The 20,305-nt window shown below is 46.2% G+C and overlaps 1 protein-coding gene across 2 annotated transcripts in view; it reads left to right on the forward strand.

Annotated features, from left to right (window-relative positions):
* Positions 1 to 20,305, forward strand: part of PRKCD (protein kinase C delta) — a 119,310-nt gene that overhangs the window by 80,129 nt on the left and 18,876 nt on the right. For both annotated transcript variants that reach the window (XM_068251974.1, XM_068251975.1), the window contains exons 5-7: positions 3,789 to 3,948; positions 6,604 to 6,635; positions 14,728 to 14,813. In XM_068251974.1, coding sequence (XP_068108075.1) covers positions 3,789 to 3,948; positions 6,604 to 6,635; positions 14,728 to 14,813 — 278 coding nt within the window. The remainder of the gene's footprint in view (positions 1 to 3,788; positions 3,949 to 6,603; positions 6,636 to 14,727; positions 14,814 to 20,305) is intronic.

The raw sequence follows: 20,305 nt of genomic DNA on the forward strand, positions 1-20,305 counted from the left end.
CAAATGATTTAGTCAGTGTTTGCCCGTTGTAAAATCTTCCTGATTTTCATTCTGACATTTATCACATGGAGACATTTTTACTGCTGGCAGGTGGTGTAGCTGCTGCTTGCCCTTTTGGCAGTTGTAACAGTTGTATTTCCCAGAATGCAATGAGGTTCACAGACAGGAAACTGCCAGAAGTACCTCGGTACTCAGAGCTTCTTGTGGGAGGGGTTTCACAACAATATCAGTCCTACAGCGCCCCCTGATGGTCCGTTTGTGAAAAGGAATAGATTTCTCATGTAAAAGGGGGTATCAGCTACTGATTGGGATGAAGTACAATTCTTGGTCGGAGTTTCTCTTTAAAATCTATCTTTCACAAATGGAAACAGATTGGACATGAAGAAAAATATTGATCAAAATGCTGGCTAATGTTCTGTGTATGTCCTTCCCATTCCTTTTCCATCTATATCCATTCAGAGAAATGATCAGAAATCTGATTTAGAATTTGAAATAAATGCATACGATTGATTTAAAATCTGACGTGGAAATTGCATGGTGTGTGCCAGCCTTATGCTGTATACACACCATGTAATTTTCCTGACAGATCGATTGATCATTTCCAGCATGGCCGATCTACTTCTGGATTAAAAAAGGGATCAATTTTGTGCCATATTGATCTCAAAATTAATCTGCTTCTGATCGATCGATCTGACATGATGCAAATAAGGATTGATCCATCGATCTGACAGCGAAATTGTATGGTGTGTATACGGCATTAAGAAAAAGTCTTGTAAATCTCTTCAATCTCAGATATAAGCAGATTGACCTAGAAACGGATCTCTCTCTGATCGATTCTGATTAGAGTAAGATCTGCCGGCTTCCCATACACTGAAGGCAGCTTCCTGATCGATTTTCAGTATGAAAGTTCTTGGGAATTGGTCTCTTGTTATCCAATTTGGTAATAGTTATCGAATTGGATGGTCAATTACCCACAAAATCGCTGGGTGTGGCGAATGCATGAGGTAAATAGATAAGAAGGGATAATTCTTCAGATAAACAGATGAAGGGCCGGATGTACATAATTGCGGTAATACAGCTGTGCACACAGCGCATACTACCCTCCCTTACAGCAGCAAATACTGCATGTTAGTACGACCCGAGGTACTTAAATAGCGTGAGTATTGCTACGGTAACAAGCGGTGCTAACGAGTGTTACTGTAACAACATTCACGCTACTTGAGTATTGCGAGTTGCGCTAAATGCATAACTGACGGTAAACCTTGCTGGTAGTAATGGTAATATTGCGGTCTCTGCACGCCAATATCACAAATTAGAGCATCAGGCTTATTGAGAGGTAAACCATGAGTTAAGTCAAATATGCAGGTAGATTCATCAAAGTGCAACAAACAAGCAGCGGGGGATAAATTAACGTGAGCACACTACACGCGGTCCTGGCAGCATAGCACGCGCTCTTTACTTACGGCTGATCCTTCTAATGCAATAGTGACATAGCGCGTCCACGAAACTTCAGTTACCGATAGTTTACTACTATCATACTTAAAGAGAAACTGTAACCAAGAATTGAACTTCATCCCAATCAGTAGCTGATACCCCCTTTTACATGAGAAATCTATTCCTTTTCACAAACGGACCATCAGGGGGCGCTGTATGGCTGATATTGTAGTGAAACCCCTCCCACAGTGTGATGTCATGACCATGGTGCTGACGTCACACTGTGGGAGCCTTGTTGCATTGTGGGAAATAACAGCTGCTTCCAACTGCCAAAAATGCAAGCAACATCTCCTTCCAGTGACATCACCTGCCAGCAGTAAAAATGTCGCCATGTGATAAATGTCAGAATGTAAATCAGGGAATGGAAAGATTTTACAATACAAAACACTGACTAAATCTTTTAGTCATAATTATTGTAAAAAATAAACACTTTTTTTTACTACATTATTTTCACTGGAGTTCCTCTTTAATGTAGTAGTGGTCGCCCTAGTGAATTATATCAGTTAATTAGCGCTAGTGAAGTATCACGGTCACACTATGTCATTATTGCGCGGCGTTCAGGACTGGCCGTAACTACTGGTAAAGAGTGCTTACTACGCTGCCAGGACCGCGAGTAGAGTGCGCGTACTAATTTATCCCCCGCTGCTGGTGCGCAGTAGGTTTACTGCACTTTGATGAATCTACCTGAATGAGAGATCGATTTTTAGCTAAGTCAAATAAGGAGAGATGAAGCATGAGTTAATAAGTAGGTGAGATAATTCTCCAGAAAAGCTTTGTGAACCCGCCCCCATACCCGATGGTCAGACCGTGATGATGGTGTGAAGAGTACATGTCACTCTGTTGTCTTGGAAAGCGTTAGGCTAGAAACCCACTAGCAGAGCTTTTCTGAGCGCTTTGTGATTTGAAAAGCTCTAGCTAATGTAATGCTATGGGTGTGATCCCACTTGAGCGATGTGATTTTATAAAAATCCCCCATAGCATTGCATTACCAAGAGCTTTTTCAAATCACTCACGCTTACAAAGCGCTCCCAGTGGGTTTCTGGCCTTAGTGTTGTTACTTCTCAGTTCTCAGCTCTGCACTTCCCTTAAAGGGCTCTGGGTCTCCCTCCCTCCTGTCTCCCCTCCTCCTCCTCCCATGCGAGTCTCTGTCAGTCGCAGCAGGCTGTGTCTCTCTGTCTATGCAGAGTACCGTCGCAGCCAAGCCGCCCCAGCATGCAGGGAGCCGTGTCCGCCCTCCGCAGGTCCCCCGGTACTGTGTCCCCTCTGTGTATATCCTCTGTGTGTCCCCGGGAGGAAGTTGTGGTTCGCCTGTCTGCACCTGCCTCTCCGGGAGACCTCTGCGGTGTTATGTTGTGTCTGAAGTTTATTGTGGTGTTTTGTATGAGTGTATTGTTTGTGGTTTTGTGGCAGAAAGCACCTTTTTACCTGGGATGCTTGGATTTGTCTGCGTTTTGCTGGTGGTGTTATAAAGTGCAGCGATTGTCCCTGCGGTGAGCCGAGCGGTGGATTCTCAGCAGAGAAGCGATGTGTAGAAGGTTTCTGTCTTGTCTCATTTAATACACTTATTTTGTTTGCTCTGGCTGTATGTGTTGATACTAAATGAATCATCTTTATATTTCTGTGACCTCCGGAACTGAAGGCAGTCTATACCGATGCTCTGGAGAATCTTGCATTTATTTTATTTTTTATTCTTTTTTTTATTATTATTTTATTATAAGCGACACTAAAGCAAAAAAAAAGTATGATATAATGAATTGTATGTGTAATACGTTAATAGAACATAGTAGCAAAGAAAGCATTCTCTTATTTTATATTTTCAGTTATATAGCTTTTTGTATTTTATAACATTGCATCATTCTTTAATATTTGCAGTTTACAGACTACTCTCTGTATTTTAAACCATGAAACAGAGCAGAGCTAATGACTATTTGAACTTTCCTGCAAAAAAAAACACCTCATCTTAAGTTGTCTTTCACTGTTCCTTTGTATAAGTGCTTCAGAAAACAGGACTGTATTCCACCCATGTTGGGTCAGAGAAGCTCTTTTGCATAGATAACTGAAGTCTCTTAACTCTTCCTGAACTGGAAAGCGTATGAGACTCTGTTCTATTTCTTAGCTGCTCTACACATACAATTTATTATTTCATAAGTTTATTTTCACTTCAGATTCGCGTTAATTGTGCCACTAAGCACATGAATTGTGGACACTTCGACGATGACTGTACATCTCCAGCTGCGCCGGCCGCGTGTCCTTTGGACGCATTCCTGACTTAACTGCCGTTGTCTCCTCCATAGATTGCAAGCAGTCCGTGCGAGAGGATGAGGGCCTGGTGACCATCAACAGGAGAAGAGGAGCCATCAAACAAGCCAAAATACACTACATCAAGAACCATGAATTCATCGCCACCTTCTTCGGCCAGCCAACGTTCTGCTCTGTGTGCAAAGACTTCGTCTGGTGAGTGTGTGTGCAAAGACTTCGTCTGGTGAGTGTGTGTGCAAAGACTTTGTCTGGTGAGTGTGTGTGCAAAGACTTTGTCTGGTGAGTGTGTGTGCAAAGACTTTGTCTGGTGAGTGTGTGTGCAAAGACTTTGTCTGGTGAGTGTGTGTGCAAAGACTTTGTCTGGTGAGTGTGTGTGCAAAGACTTTGTCTGGTGAGTGTGTGTGCAAAGACTTTGTCTGGTGTGTGTGTGTGTGTGTGTGTGTGTGTGTGTGTGTGTGTGTGTGTGTGTGTGTGTGTGTGTGTGTGTGTGTGTGTGTGTGTGCGCAAAGACTTTGTGTGGTGAGTGTGTGTGTGCAAAGACTTTGTGTGGTGTGTGTGTGTGTGTGTGTGTGTGTGTGTGTGCAAAGACTTTGTGTGGTGTGTGTGTGTGTGTGTGCAAAGACTTTGTGTGGTGAGTGTGTGTGTGCAAAGACTTTGTGTGGTGTGTGTGTGTGTGTGTGCAAAGACTTTGTGTGGTGAGTGTGTGTGTGCAAAGACTTTGTGTGGTGAGTGTGTGTGTGCAAAGACTTTGTGTGGTGAGTGTGTGTGTGCAAAGACTCTGTGTGGTGTGTGTGTGTGTGTGTGTGCAAAGACTTTGTGTGGTGAGTGTGTGTGTGCAAAGACTTTGTGTGGTGAGTGTGTGTGTGCAAAGACTCTGTGTGGTGTGTGTGTGTGTGCAAAGACTTTGTGTGGTGAGTGTGTGTGCAAAGACTTCGTCTGGTGTGTGTGTGTGTGTGTGTGTGTGTGTGTGTGTGTGTGTGTGTGTGTGTGTGTGTGTGTGTGTGTGTGTGTGTGTGTGTGTGTGTGTGTGTGTGTGTGTAAAGACTTCGTGTGTGTGTGTATGTGTTTGTGTGTGTGTGTGTAAAGACTTTGTGTGGTGAGTGTGTGTGTGCAAACACTTTGGGTGTGTGTGCAAAGACTTTGTGTGGTGAGTGTGTGCGCGTTTTGTGGCATTTTCTACCATTTGTCACCGCAATGGAATATGTTGGTGCTTTATAATCAATAATAGATCATTTTCATATTTTTATTTTGGGGGAGGGGCAGTGGCGTAGCAATAGGGGGCACAGAGGTTGCGACCGCACCAGGGCCCTTAAGCCAGAGGGGCCCTCCCTCAACCACAGTATTAGCTCTTTATTGGTCCTGTGCTGGTAATAATCGCTTTTATAGATGCTTTGAATAGTGGTAATCATTTACAAACTGTTCCCCATCCCCTTCTTGTCCTTGCCCTTGGGGGGAGGGGGGGCACTGTGAAACTTGCCTCGGGGCCCAGAGCTCCTTAGCTACGTCACTGGGGAGGGGGACACCAGTTAGCTTACCATCGTGAAAGGACATGCAGGTGCCATGCACTTTTACAGACGCATGCGCATGCAGGTACACATTTCTATCTGATATCAGCTCAGCCTTTTCTAGTCAATGTTCAATCTACAAGTTACTGTAATTTCACATCTAGCAAGACATTGATTGTTTTTTTCCTAATCAACATCTATGTCTAATTGATTATTATATGTCTAAAGGTTCCCATTAATGGTACAATTTTGAGTGGACAATTGTATTTTCGGTCAGATCTTTCGAATTGATTGTATGAAAACAGATACCGGTAATATGGTAGGTCCAATCGATCCTGAACAATGGCATTATCGATAGTTTGCATAAAGATCTGGTTGATTTGTTTCATAGATATGATCAACAAGTTTAGTTGCAATCACAAGTTGGATTCTTTAATGACGTGGATCGATTAAATACGATCTGTTCTTTCGATCTGAAAGATCTTGACGAAAATGCAACGGTTCACTGTAAATATCACTGTTTAGGGCCTAGGTTCTCAATGTGTGGTACGCGTACCCCAGGGGGTACTTCTGATGGTTCCGAGGGTACCCAGGCTTGATATACTTAAAGTGAACCAGAGATGAAGCACCCTCATGTATTTTACCATATATATCAGTGGGAACATTAGAGAAAACACCTACCCTGCTCTCTGTTTCATCCTTCACTGCTCAGCCTGCTTGTTTTCAGCCCAGATAAAATCCCCGACTGCGCATTCAGTCTGGCTTTGCTCAGGAATCATTATAGCAGAGTCTGTTTTCTGTGATGTATTTTCAAGCCCAAGCCTGCCCCCTTCTGGCTCTGCTATAATGACTCAGCTATGATTCCTGAGCAAAGCCAGACTGAATGCTCAGTCGGGATGTTATCAGGACTGATAACAAGCAGGCTGAGCAGTGAAGGATGAAACAGAGAGCAGGGTAGGTGGTTTCTCTAATGTTCCCACTGATATATATGGTAAAATACATGAGGGTGCTTCGTTTCTGGTTCACTTTAACCAAGAATAACAAATGTAGAGTTTTAGAAAATGATAAATCTTATTTAAACAACACCAAATTAGTATTTTAGCTAAATAAAAGCAATAGTAAATGTTTGGAAATGGTTTAGAACCAATTATCATGTACTAGGATTAAATCTATATTTGTCACGGGCTACTTGTGATAATGTTTACTATGCTGGGGGGTACTTGGTGACTACAGGGTTTTAAAAAGGGTACATACCAATATGATGTTGAGAAACACTGGTTTAGGGGCATAATTTTTCGCATATTGCAGCGCTAACCTGACGATTCTCTCTCTGTTTATGTTTCAGGGGGCTGAACAAGCAGGGCTACAAATGCAGACGTAAGTTCCATTGATTGTTTGCTTGCTGAAGTCTCTAGTCCCGCTGCTGCAGTAATGATGGATTTCGGAGTCATTGTTTTTCTCGGGAACATTGTCCCCGTTGTGTAGAGAGTCTCGCCATTGATTCGCTTGCGTGATGCGCGGCAGGATGAGCGCGTCAGTCATTATCACGGCTGAGCCCTCAGCGGCGTCTCCTTAGGGGAGGCCGGATTCTCATTAACTATTACCTGTTACAGGAGAGGATGAGTTGGGTTAATCTGCCGCTGATCGCTCTCGTCCTGCGCACAAGCGAGTCCTCCGGGTGGGATTGCTGATATGCGATCGATAGGGATGATCAATGAGATGCAAATAATTTCGCCTTGCACTCACATTTCATGTAAAATATATGCAGTTTGAAACTGGACCAATCAAATAACTTCCTGTCGGTGTTTATTGGTCCAAGTTCAAACTGCATAATATTTACATGAAATTTGAATGCAAGGAGAAATGATTAGCATCTAATTGATCATCCTTAGTGAGTGCCATCCTCCAGTCATCACTCTTGAAGTTCTGTTTTGTGTATTTCGTATTTTGTTTCTCCTCTCCTTGTTTCTGTTCCCACAAGCTGCAGCCTGTACCAGTTATCTCCTCTCCAGCCTGTATTCTGTTCCCTCGTGTTGTTTCTGTGTCTTTTCTCCTTGTTTCTGTTACCACAAGCTGCAGCCTGTACCAGTTATCTCCTCTCCAGCCTGTATTCTGTTCCCTCGTGTTGTTTCTGTGTCTTTTCTCCTTGTTTCTGTTACCACAAGCTGCAGCCTGTACCAGTTATCTCCTCTCCAGCCTGTATTCTGTTCCCTCGTGTTGTTTCTGTGTCTCCTCTCCTTGTCTCTGTTACCACAAGCTGCAGCCTGTACCAGTTATCTCCTCTCCAGCCTGTATTCTGTTCCCTCGTGTTGTTTCTGTGTCTCCTCTCCTTGTCTCTGTTACCACAAGCTGCAGCCTGTACCAGTTATCTCCTCTCCAGCCTGTATTCTGTCCCCTCGTCTTGTTTCTGTTTCTCCTCTCCTTGTTTCTGTTACCACAAGCTGCGGCCTGTACCAGTTATCTCCTCTCCAGCCTGTATTCTGTCCCCTCGTGTTGTTTCTGTGTCTCCTCTCCTTGTTTCTGTTCCCACAAGCTGCGGCCTGTACCAGTTATCTCCTCTCCAGCCTGTATTCTGTTCCCTCGTGGTGTTTCTGTGTCTCCTCTCCTTGTTTCTGTTACCACAAGCTGCGGCCTGTACCAGTTATCTCCTCTCCAGCCTGTATTCTGTTCCCTCGTGTTGTTTCTGTGTCTCCTCTCCTTGTTTCTGTTACCACAAGCTGCAGCCTGTTCCAGTTATCTCCTCTCCAGCCAGTATTCTGTTCCCTAGTGTTGTTTCTGTGTCTCCTCTCCTTGTTTCTGTTACCACAAGCTGCAGCCTGTACCAGTTATCTCCTCTCCAGCCTGTATTCTGTCCCCTCGTGTTTCTGTTTCTCCTCTCCTTGTTTCTGTTACCACAAGCTGCAGCCTGTACCAGTTATCTCCTCTCCAGCCTGTATTCTGTTCCCTCGTGTTGTTTCTGTTTCTCCTCTCCTTGTTTCTGTTACCACAAGCTGCAGCCTGTACCAGTTATCTCCTCTCCAGCCTGTATTCTGTTCCCTCGTGTTGTTTCTGTGTCTCCTCTCCTTGTTTCTGTTACCACAAGCTGCAGCCTGTACCAGTTATCTCCTCTCCAGCCTGTATTCTGTCCCCTCGTGTTGTTTCTGTGTCTCCTCTCCTTGTCTCTGTTACCACAAGCTGCAGCCTGTACCAGTTATCTCCTCTCCAGCCTGTATTCTGTTCCCTCGTGTTGTTTCTGTGTCTCCTCTCCTTGTTTCTGTTACCACAAGCTGCGGCCTGTACCAGTTATCTCCTCTCCAGCCTGTATTCTGTCCCCTCGTGTTGTTTCTGTGTCTCCTCTCCTTGTCTCTGTTACCACAAGCTGCAGCCTGTACCAGTTATCTCCTCTCCAGCCTGTATTCTGTTCCCTCGTGTTGTTTCTGTTTCTCCTCTCCTTGTTTCTGTTACCACAAGCTGCAGCCTGTACCAGTTATCTCCTCTCCAGCCTGTATTCTGTCCCCTCGTGTTGTTTCTGTGTCTCCTCTCCTTGTTTCTGTTACCACAAGCTGCAGCCTGTACCAGTTATCTCCTCTCCAGCCTGTATTCTGTCCCCTCGTGTTGTTTCTGTGTCTCCTCTCCTTGTTTCTGTTACCACAAGCTGCAGCCTGTACCAGTTATCTCCTCTCCAGCCTGTATTCTGTTCCCTCGTGTTGTTTCTGTTTCTCCTCTCCTTGTCTCTGTTACCACAAGCTGCAGCCTGTACCAGTTATCTCCTCTCCAGCCTGTATTCTGTCCCCTCGTGTTGTTTCTGTTTCTCCTCTCCTTGTCTCTGTTACCACAAGCTGCAGCCTGTACCAGTTATCTCCTCTCCAGCCTGTATTCTGTTCCCTCGTGTTGTTTCTGTTTCTCCTCTCCTTGTTTCTGTTACCACAAGCTGCAGCCTGTACCAGTTATCTCCTCTCCAGCCTGTATTCTGTCCCCTCGTGTTGTTTCTGTGTCTCCTATCCTTGTTTCTGTTACCACAAGCTGCAGCCTGTACCAGTTATCTCCTCTCCAGCCTGTATTCTGTTCCCTCGTGTTGTTTCTGTGTCTCCTATCCTTGTTTCTGTCACCACAAGCTGCCGCCTGTACCAGTTATCTACTCTCCAGCCTGTATTCTGTTCCCTCGTGGTGTTTCTGTGTCTCCTCTCCTTGTTTCTGTCACCACAAGCTGCGGCCTGTACCAGTTATCTACTCTCCAGCCTGTATTCTGTTCCCTCGTGTTGTTTCTGTGTCTCCTCTCCTTGTTTCTGTTACCACAAGCTGCGGCCTGTACCAGTTATCTCCTCCAGCCTGTATTCTGTCCCCTCGTGTTGTTTCTGTTTCTCCTCTCCTTGTCTCTGTTACCACAAGCTGCAGCCTGTACCAGTTATCTCTCCTCCAGCCTGTATTCTGTTCCCTCGTGTTGTTTCTGTTTCTCCTCTCCTTGTTTCTGTTCCCACAAGCTGCAGCCTGTACCAGTTATCTCCTCTCCAGCCTGTATTCTGTCCCCTCGTGTTGTTTCTGTGTCTCCTCTCCTTGTTTCTGTTCCCACAAGCTGCAGCCTGTACCAGTTATCTCCTCTCCAGCCTGTATTCTGTCCCCTCGTGTTGTTTCTGTTTCTCCTCTCCTTGTTTCTGTTACCACAAGCTGCAGCCTGTACCAGTTATCTCCTCTCCAGCCTGTATTCTGTCCCCTCGTGTTGTTTCTGTTTCTCCTCTCCTTGTTTCTGTTACCACAAGCTGCGGCCTGTACCAGTTATCTCCTCTCCCGCCTGTATTCTGTTCCCTCGTGTTGTTTCTGTGTCTCCTCTCCTTGTTTCTGTTACCACAAGCTGCGGCCTGTACCAGTTATCTCCTCTCCCGCCTGTATTCTGTCCCCTCGTGTTGTTTCTGTTTCTCCTCTCCTTGTTTCTGTTACCACAAGCTGCAGCCTGTACCAGTTATCTCCTCTCCAGCCTGTATTCTGTCCCCTCGTGTTGTTTCTGTTTCTCCTCTCCTTGTTTCTGTCACCACAAGCTGCGGCCTGTACCAGTTATCTCCTCTCCAGCCTGTATTCTGTCCCCTCGTGTTGTTTCTGTTTCTCCTCTCCTTGTTTCTGTTACCACAAGCTGCGGCCTGTACCAGTTATCTCCTCTCCAGCCTGTATTCTGTCCCCTCGTGTTGTTTCTGTTTCTCCTCTCCTTGTTTCTGTCACCACAAGCTGCGGCCTGTACCAGTTATCTCCTCTCCAGCCTGTATTCTGTCCCCTCGTGTTGTTTCTGTTTCTCCTCTCCTTGTTTCTGTTACCACAAGCTGCGGCCTGTACCAGTTATCTCCTCTCCAGCCTGTATTCTGTTCCCTCGTGTTGTTTCTGTTTCTCCTCTCCTTGTCTCTGTTACCACAAGCTGCAGCCTGTACCAGTTATCTCCTCTCCAGCCTGTATTCTGTCCCCTCGTGTTGTTTCTGTGTCTCCTCTCCTTGTTTCTGTTCCCACAAGCTGCAGCCTGTACCAGTTATCTCCTCTCCAGCCTGTATACTGTTCCCTCGTGTTGTTTCTGTGTCTCCTCTCCTTGTTTCTGTTACCACAAGCTGCCGCCTGTACCAGTTATCTCCTCTCCAGCCTGTATTCTGTCCCCTCGTGTTGTTTCTGTGTCTCCTCTCCTTGTCTCTGTTACCACAAGCTGCAGCCTGTACCAGTTATCTCCTCTCCAGCCTGTATTCTGTTCCCTCGTGTTGTTTCTGTTTCTCCTCTCCTTGTTTCTGTTACCACAAGCTGCAGCCTGTACCAGTTATCTCCTCTCCAGCCTGTATTCTGTTCCCTCGTGTTGTTTCTGTTTCTCCTCTCCTTGTCTCTGTTACCACAAGCTGCAGCCTGTACCAGTTATCTCTCCTCCAGCCTGTATTCTGTTCCCCTCGTGTTGTTTCTGTGTCTCCTCTCCTTGTTTCTGTTCCCACAAGCTGCAGCCTGTTCCAGTTATCTCCTCTCCAGCCTGTATTCTGTCCCCTCGTGTTGTTTCTGTTTCTCCTCTCCTTGTTTCTGTTACCACAAGCTGCGGCCTGTACCAGTTATCTCTCCTCCAGCCTGTATACTGTTCCCTCGTGTTGTTTCTGTTTCTCCTCTCCTTGTTTCTGTTACCACAAGCTGCAGCCTGTACCAGTTATCTCCTCTCCAGCCTGTATTCTGTTCCCTGGTGTTGTTTCTGTGTCTCCTCTCCTTGTTTCTGTTCCCACAAGCTGCAGCCTGTACCAGTTATCTCTCCTCCAGCCTGTATTCTGTTCCCTCGTGTTGTTTCTGTTTCTCCTCTTCTTGTTTCTGTTCCCACAAGCTGCAGCCTGTACCAGTTATCTCCTCTCCAGCCTGTATTCTGTCCCCTCGTGTTGTTTCTGTTTCTCCTCTCCTTGTTTCTGTCACCACAAGCTGCCGCCTGTACCAGTTATCTCCTCTCCAGCCTGTATTCTGTCCCCTCGTGTTGTTTCTGTGTCTCCTCTCCTTGTTTCTGTTACCACAAGCTGCAGCCTGTACCAGTTATCTCCTCTCCAGCCTGTATTCTGTCCCCTCGTGTTGTTTCTGTTTCTCCTCTCCTTGTTTCTGTCACCACAAGCTGCAGCCTGTACCAGTTATCTCCTCTCCAGCCTGTATTCTGTTCCCTCGTGTTGTTTCTGTTTCTCCTCTCCTTGTTTCTGTTACCACAAGCTGCAGCCTGTACCAGTTATCTCTCCTCCAGCCTGTATTCTGTCCCCTCGTGTTGTTTCTGTTTCTCCTCTCCTTGTTTCTGTTACCACAAGCTGCGGCCTGTACCAGTTATCTCCTCTCCAGCCTGTATTCTGTTCCCTCGTGTTGTTTCTGTGTCTCCTCTCCTTGTTTCTGTTACCACAAGCAGCAGCCTGTACCAGTTATCTCCTCTCCAGCCTGTATTCTGTCCCCTCGTGTTGTTTCTGTTTCTCCTCTCCTTGTTTCTGTTACCACAACCTGCAGCCTGTACCAGTTATCTCCTCTCCAGCCTGTATTCTGTCCCCTCGTGTTGTTTCTGTGTCTCCTCTCCTTGTTTCTGTTACCACAAGCTGCAGCCTGTACCAGTTATCTCCTCTCCAGCCTGTATTCTGTCCCCTCGTGTTGTTTCTGTGTCTCCTATCCTTGTTTCTGTCACCACAAGCTGCCGCCTGTACCAGTTATCTACTCTCCAGCCTGTATTCTGTTCCCTCGTGTTGTTTCTGTGTCTCCTCTCCTTGTTTCTGTTACCACAAGCTGCAGCCTGTACCAGTTATCTCCTCTCCAGCCTGTATTCTGTCCCCTCGTGTTGTTTCTGTGTCTCCTCTCCTTGTTTCTGTCACCACAAGCTGCGGCCTGTACCAGTTATCTACTCTCCAGCCTGTATTCTGTTCCCTCGTGTTGTTTCTGTGTCTCCTCTCCTTGTTTCTGTTACCACAAGCTGCGGCCTGTACCAGTTATCTCCTCCAGCCTGTATTCTGTCCCCTCGTGTTGTTTCTGTTTCTCCTCTCCTTGTTTCTGTTACCACAAGCTGCAGCCTGTACCAGTTATCTCTCCTCCAGCCTGTATTCTGTCCCCTCGTGTTGTTTCTGTGTCTCCTCTCCTTGTTTCTGTTACCACAAGCTGCAGCCTGTACCAGTTATCTCCTCTCCAGCCTGTATTCTGTTCCCTGGTGTTGTTTCTGTTTCTCCTCTCCTTGTTTCTGTTACCACAAGCTGCAGCCTGTACCAGTTATCTCTCCTCCAGCCTGTATTCTGTTCCCTCGTGTTGTTTCTGTTTCTCCTCTCCTTGTTTCTGTTCCCACAAGCTGCGGCCTGTACCAGTTATCTCCTCTCCAGCCTGTATTCTGTTCCCTCGTGTTGTTTCTGTTTCTCCTCTCCTTGTTTCTGTTACCACAAGCTGCGGCCTGTACCAGTTATCTCCTCTCCAGCCTGTATTCTGTTCCCTCGTGTTGTTTCTGTGTCTCCTCTCCTTGTTTCTGTTACAAGCTGCAGCCTGTACCAGTTATCTCCTCTCCAGCCTGTATTCTGTCCCCTCGTGTTGTTTCTGTGTCTCCTCTCCTTGTCTCTGTTACCACAAGCTGCAGCCTGTACCAGTTATCTCCTCTCCAGCCTGTATTCTGTCCCCTCGTGTTGTTTCTGTTTCTCCTCTCCTTGTTTCTGTTACCACAAGCTGCGGCCTGTACCAGTTATCTCCTCTCCCGCCTGTATTCTGTTCCCTCGTGTTGTTTCTGTTTCTCCTCTCCTTGTTTCTGTTACCACAAGCTGCGGCCTGTACCAGTTATCTCCTCTCCCGCCTGTATTCTGTTCCCTGGTGTTGTTTCTGTGTCTCCTCTCCTTGTTTCTGTTACCACAAGCTGCGGCCTGTACCAGTTATCTCCTCTCCCGCCTGTATTCTGTTCCCTCGTGTTGTTTCTGTGTCTCCTCTCCTTGTTTCTGTTACCACAAGCTGCAGCCTGTACCAGTTATCTCCTCTCCAGCCTATATTCTGTTTCCTCGTGTTGTTTCTGTTTCTCCTCTCCTTGTTTCTGTTACCACAAGCTGCAGCCTGTACCAGTTATCTCCTCTCCAGCCTGTATTCTGTCCCCTCGTGTTGTTTCTGTGTCTCTTCTCCTTGTTTCTGTTACCACAAGCTGCAGCCTGTACCAGTTATCTCCTCTCCAGCCTGTATTCTGTTCCCTCGTGTTGTTTCTGTTTCTCCTCTCCTTGTTTCTGTTCCCACAAGCTGCAACCTGTACCAGTTATCTCTCCTCCAGCCTGTATTCTGTTCCCTCGTGTTGTTTCTGTTTCTCCTCTCCTTGTTTCTGTTACCACAAGCTGCAGCCTGTACCAGTTATCTCCTCTCCAGCCTGTATTCTGTCCCCTCGTGTTGTTTCTGTGTCTCCTCTCCTTGTTTCTGTTACCACAAGCTGCAGCCTGTACCAGTGATCTCTCCTCCAGCCTGTATTCTGTCCCCTCGTGTTGTTTCTGTGTCTTTTCTCCTTGTTTCTGTTACCACAAGCTGCAGCCTGTACCAGTTATCTCCTCTCCAGCCTGTATTCTTTTCCCTCGTGTTGTTTCTGTGTCTCCTCTCCTTGTTTCTGTTACCACAAGCTGCAGCCTGTGCCGGTTATCTCCTCTTCCGCCTGTATTCTGTCCCCTCGTGTTGTTTCTGTGTCTCCTCTCCTTGTTTCTGTTACCACAAGCTGCAGCCTGTACCAGTTATCTCCTCTCCAGCCTGTATTCTGTTCCCTCGTGTTGTTTCTGTGTCTTTTCTCCTTGTTTCTGTTACCACAAGCTGCAGCCTGTACCAGTTATCTCCTCTCCAGCCTGTATTCTGTTCCCTCGTGTTGTTTCTGTGTCTCCTCTCCTTGTTTCTGTTACCACAAGCTCCGGCCTGTGCCGGTTAGCTCCTCTTCCGCCTGTATTCTGTCCCCTCGTGTTGTTTCTGTGTCTCCTCTCCTTGTTTCTGTTACCACAAGCTGCCATCTCTCGTTATGGACACAAATTCTTTCTGTTGCTTGCAGAGTGCAATGCTGCCATACATAAAAAATGCATTGACAAGATCATTGGCCGGTGTACAGGTACTGCCGCCAACAGCCGGGACACCATGGTAAGCCCTCACCGTCTGCGTTGTGTCTCCTGTGATGTGTTACTGCTGCCTAATAATAATGCTTTATGAAAGGGGGGTGCTTTTCACAGGAGCTTGTTCACATTATAGGAAAAGATGATTCAGGAGGGGTTATTTGTGCTTTTATGTGTTTATTTAATTTGATAGCTTAGAGGACATGCCACACAGACTGCGCTATAAAACTCTCTCCACATTATTCTATAGAACTGAAAAATAGGCTGCATCTTGAAGGGAGATACTACAAAGTTTAAAAGAGTACTGTAAGGGGGGGGGGGGGTCGGGGGGAAAGGAGTTGAAGTTACCCGGGGCTTCTAATGGTCCCCCGCAGACATCCTGTGCCCGCGCAGCCACTCCCCAATGCTCCGGCCCCGCCTCCGGTTCACTTCTGGAATTTCAGACTTTAAAGTCTGAAAACCACTGCGCCTGCGTTGCCATGTCCTCTTTCCCGCTGATCTCACCAGGAGTGTATAGCACAAGCCCAGTATGGTCTGTGCCTGCGCAGTACGCTCCTGGTGACATCAGCAGGAGTGAGGACACGGCAACGCAGGCGCAGTGGTTGTCAGACTTTAAAGTCTGAAATTCCAGAAGTGAACTGGAGGCGGGGCCGGAGCATCAGTGAGTGGCTGCGCGGGCACAGGATGTCTGCGGGGGACCATTAGAAGCCCCGGGTAAGTTCAACTCATTTTCCCCTGACCCCCGCTACAGTATCCCTTTAAACATAAAAAAATAATACACCAGTCTAAACCGTAAATGTATTGGACGAGTGCTAAAAGTCACTTAAAAGTTCCTAGTCCCTTCTCCAACTTTTCACTTACAGAGAAAATTGTTGTTTACAAAATTTGCAGACTTTTTCAAAAGTTACTTAAAGAGAACCCGAGGTGGGAATTACTTTTACTATTGGGGCACAGAGGCTGGTTGTGCGCACTAACACCAGCCTCTGTTGCCCCATCGTGTGTCTCCATGTCCCCCCTGCTCGCCGCTATAGCCCCCGTAGTGCTGGCGACACGCAGCGTGTCACCAGCACAATGTTTACCCTAGCGCTGTCTGTCAGCGCTGCTCCCCTGCCTCCTCCGCATCGGCGCACCCGCCCGTGTCCCTTCCCTCCCGCTGATAGGAGGGAAGTGACGCGGCGGGTGGCGCCGATGCGGAGGAGGCGGGGGAGCGGCGCTGACAGACAGCGCAAGGTAAACATTGAGCTGGCGACACGCTGCGTGTCGCCAGCAATGCGGGGGGTATAGCGGCGAGCAGGGGGGACATGGAGACACACGATGGGGCAACAGAGGCTGGTGTTAGTGCGCACAACCAGCCTCTGTGCCCCAATAGTAAAAGTAATTCCCACCTCGGGTTCTCTTTAAAGGAGAACTGAGGTGAAAGTGATATGGAGGCTGCCATATTTATTTCCTTTTAAACAATACCGATTGCCTGGCTGTCCTGCTGATCTATGTGGATGCAGTAATGTCTGAATCACACCAGAAACAAGCATGCAGCTAGCTAATCTTTTCAGATTTGGATCAGCAGGACATCCAGGCAACTGGTATTGCTTAAAAAGAAATAAATATGGCAGCCTCCATATACCTCTCGCTTCAGTTGTCCTTTAAAGAGGAACTTTAACCTAGGACTAAACTTCATCCCAATCAGTAGCTGATACCCCCTTTCCCATGAGAAATCTATTCCTTTTCTCCAATAGAACATCAGGGCGCTCTGTATGGCTGATATTGTGGTGAAACCCCTCCCACAGTGTGATGTCATGACCATGGTCCTGACAGTATCCTGTCTGTAAACCTCGTTGCATTGTGAATAAAATAATGAAATAATAGCTTTTTTTCAGCTGCCAAGCAAGCAGCATCTCCCTCTGTGCATAGAACTCTCAGTAATAAACATTCCCCACGGATCACCTGGAAATATTTTACAATAGGAAAACACTGAATTATTTATCTATAAATTAATGTCAATAACAAAAAGCAATTTTATTCATTGTTCTTTTCAGTACAGGTCGTCTTTGACGGACGGTGTTCTGTTTGAAGGCCGCTCTGTCTTGGCGTGCGCTGTTGGCATGATCAGTAGAACTTTTGTGTTCCTAGTAGCCCCCTCTTCCTTGTGTAACATCCATGTACAATAGCCCCTCTCATCCATGCACAGCTCCCCTCATCAATCTGTTACTTCTCATAAGCAGCCTCCTCCTCTATATTCAGCAACCCCCTTATCTATGTCCAGGTGCCCCTTTGAACAGCAGCCGCCCTAGGCTACGGCCTGTGAAGCCTTGTGTATTAGGTAGGCTGTGTGTGTGGGAGGGGGTTAAGCCCCCTCCCCTAAACCACCTATACAACATCAACTTTTGTTGAACCATTTCTTTTCCCCCCGATACTAGTAGGGATTGTCCGTGACGTGCAAAACATTATGTCTTGATGCAAACTAACTTTATGCAAATGTATGAAGCTCAACAATGTTGCAGTCCAATTCAACAGCTGCTGCATTTGTTTGGCCTGGTTCCAAGCTATAATTATTTGCATAAAGTTTGCATCAACTCTGAAACTTTACAATCTCTTTGACCAGCAGTAAATTTTTGTAGCAGCGTTTTTTGTTCCTGGAACAATCTGTATCTTCAGAGAACCTCTGACGTTCTCTAGATGTTCTCTATAGCCGGGGTGAGTCATATATCGTTTTAGGCTAAATGAGACGTTGCCAAACAATGTTGTATTTTGACATTTTTAATAGTTTAGCGTTACAGCCTAGAGTATATCGAGATGACGGCAGATAATCTCCACACAGTGACTTCTCTGTCTGAAGGGTTTCCATCTTCAGAGAATTCACTTGTACACAAATCCCTTTTCTATCAGGCACCTTAAAGGATACCACAACTGACATGTGGCATAATGAGATAGACATGGGTATGTGCAGTGCCTAGCACACAAATAACTATGCTGTGTTCCTTTTTTCCTTTCTCTGCCTGAAAGAGGTAAATATCAGGTATGTAAGTGGCTGACTCAGTCCTGACTCAGACAGGAAGTGACTACAGTGTGACCTTCACTGATAAGAAATTCCAACTATAAAACACTTTCCTAGAAGAAAATAGCTTCTGAGAGCAAGAAAGAGATAAAAAAGGGGGAAATTCTTATCAGTGAGTGTCACACTGTAGTCACTTCCTGTCTGAGTCAGGACTGAGTCAGCCACTTACATACCTGATATTTAACTCTTTCAGGCAGAGAAAAAAAAAAGGAACACAGCATAGTTATTTGTGTGCTAGGCACTGTACATACCCATGTCTATCTCATTATGCCACATGTCAGTTATGGTATCCTTTAATGGGTTGAGATCTACAGTTAGATGCATAAATATGTGGACATTTATAAAGTTACCATTAAAGGGATCCTGAAGCGAAAATAAACTTGTGATATAATGAATTGTATGTGTTTTACGGATAATGAACGTTAGAAGCAAAGAAAAGAGTCTCCTATTTTTATTTTCAGTTATATAGCTTTATTGATAACATTGCATCATTGTCACAGTTGAGGTTTGAAAACCACACTCTGTCTTTTAAGCTATAAAACAAAGCAGAGATAATGACCATTTGAACTTTCCTGCAGTAAAACTTTATCTCAAGTTGTCTCTCACTGTTTATTGGCTGTTTAAAATGAATGGGAACCAAGATAAGAAAAATAACAAACCTATGAAGGAAGGATGAGGAAGGAAGGCTATGAGGAAGGCTCTGGGTCCTTTAGAGCCTTCCCGCTCCTCTCACAGATCCCTCATTCCAGCGCTGTCTCCTCCGGTAGCAGTATTCCGCCAAATTGGTCAAATACTGCTATCTGCCACTGAGTGGGGGTTTTGGAAGTCTTCGGGAGCGTTCATACTGCGCCTGCACGCACTCGCACCTGCGCAGTACAGAGCCGCCTGTCTTCGGGAGCGTTCATACTGGGCCTGCACGAGCACGCACTCGCACCTGCGCAGTACAGAGCCGCCTGTCTTCGGGAGCGTTCATACTGCGCCTGCACGCACTCGCACCTGCGCAGTACAGAGCCGCCTGTCTTCGGGAGCGTTCATACTGCGCCTGCACGAGCACGCACTCGCACCTGCGCAGTACAGAGCCGCCTGTCTTCGGGAGCACTTCCCGCCCAAAGACTTCCGAAGACTCCATCGGCAGAGGATTTAAACAGGGGAGCCGGCGCTTAACAGCGGAGACTGAGAAAGGAACGAGAAGGCTATAGGACCCAGAGCCTTCCCTCTCCTTAGGTAAGTATCTGTTGTTGTTTTTTTTTTTTTTTTTTTTTTTTTTAGCTTTAAGTGCTTCAGAAAACAGGACTGTATTCAACTCAGTGGGTCCAATAGCTCAGGAAAGCTCTTTTGCATAGATAACTGAAGATTTTTTTTTATTTTTCCTGTACTGGAAAACAATATGAGACTCTTTTCTTTGCTGCTAATATTCTATTTCTTAGCTGTACTACTCATACAATTCATCATATCATAAGTTTATTTTCACTTTAAGGGAAGGTTTCAAGAGCGTAAATAGGAAGTAGGTACCGCAGGACGCAAACCATTGTTCAGACTCGGCCAGACAACATTCATAAAGGCTCTCCAGTTGTAGAACAATTTTTTGGGAACTGATTAAGTGAACCTGAGGTGTGGGACCTATGGAGGCTGCCATATTTATTTCCTTTTAAACCATACCAGTTGCCTGTCAGTCCTGTTGATCTTTCTGGTCAGTAGGGTGTACAATACACACCTGAAACAAGCATGCAGCTAATATTGTCAGATTTGTCATAGACATTCCATCTGCAGGCTTGTTTAGGGTGCATGGCTTAAACTTTGCAGTGTTCCCCACCCCTGTCCTCAAGGCCCACCAACAGTGCATGTTTTGTGGAAATCCACAGAGGAAGTTAATCAACTCTGCAGAGACACTAATTACCTCACCTGTGCATGTTTGTGGTTTTCTGCAAAACATGGACTGTTGGGTGGTCCCTGAGGACAGGGTTGGGGAACTGTGGCTTAAAGGACAACTGTAACGAGAAGGATATGGAGGCTGCCATATTTATTTCCTTTTAAACAATACCAGTTACCTGGCTATCCTGCTGATCCTCTGCCTATAATACTTTTAGACACAGCCCCTGAACAAGCATGCAGCAGATCAGGTGTTCCTGACATTGTCAGATCTGACAAGATTAGCTGCATGCTTGTTTCTAGTGTTATTCAGACACTTCTGCAGCCAAATAGACCAGCAGGGCTGCCAGGCAACTGGTATTGTTTAAAAGGAACTAAATATGGCGGCCTCCATATACTTCTCACTACAGTTGTCCTTTAAAGGGGTCCTTAAGCCTAGAAAAAAAATCAGTTTTACTCACCTGGGGCTTCTACCAGCCCCCTGCAGCCGTCCCGTGCCCTGCCGTCACTCACGGATCCTCTAGCTAGCCACCAGCTACTTTAATTTTTGACCGATAGGCTTACTGTGCAGGCTTGGCCACGCGTCTCCTTCTATGCTT

This window comes from Hyperolius riggenbachi, chromosome 9, assembly GCF_040937935.1.
Source record: "Hyperolius riggenbachi isolate aHypRig1 chromosome 9, aHypRig1.pri, whole genome shotgun sequence".
Classification (NCBI taxonomy): domain Eukaryota; kingdom Metazoa; phylum Chordata; class Amphibia; order Anura; family Hyperoliidae; genus Hyperolius; species Hyperolius riggenbachi.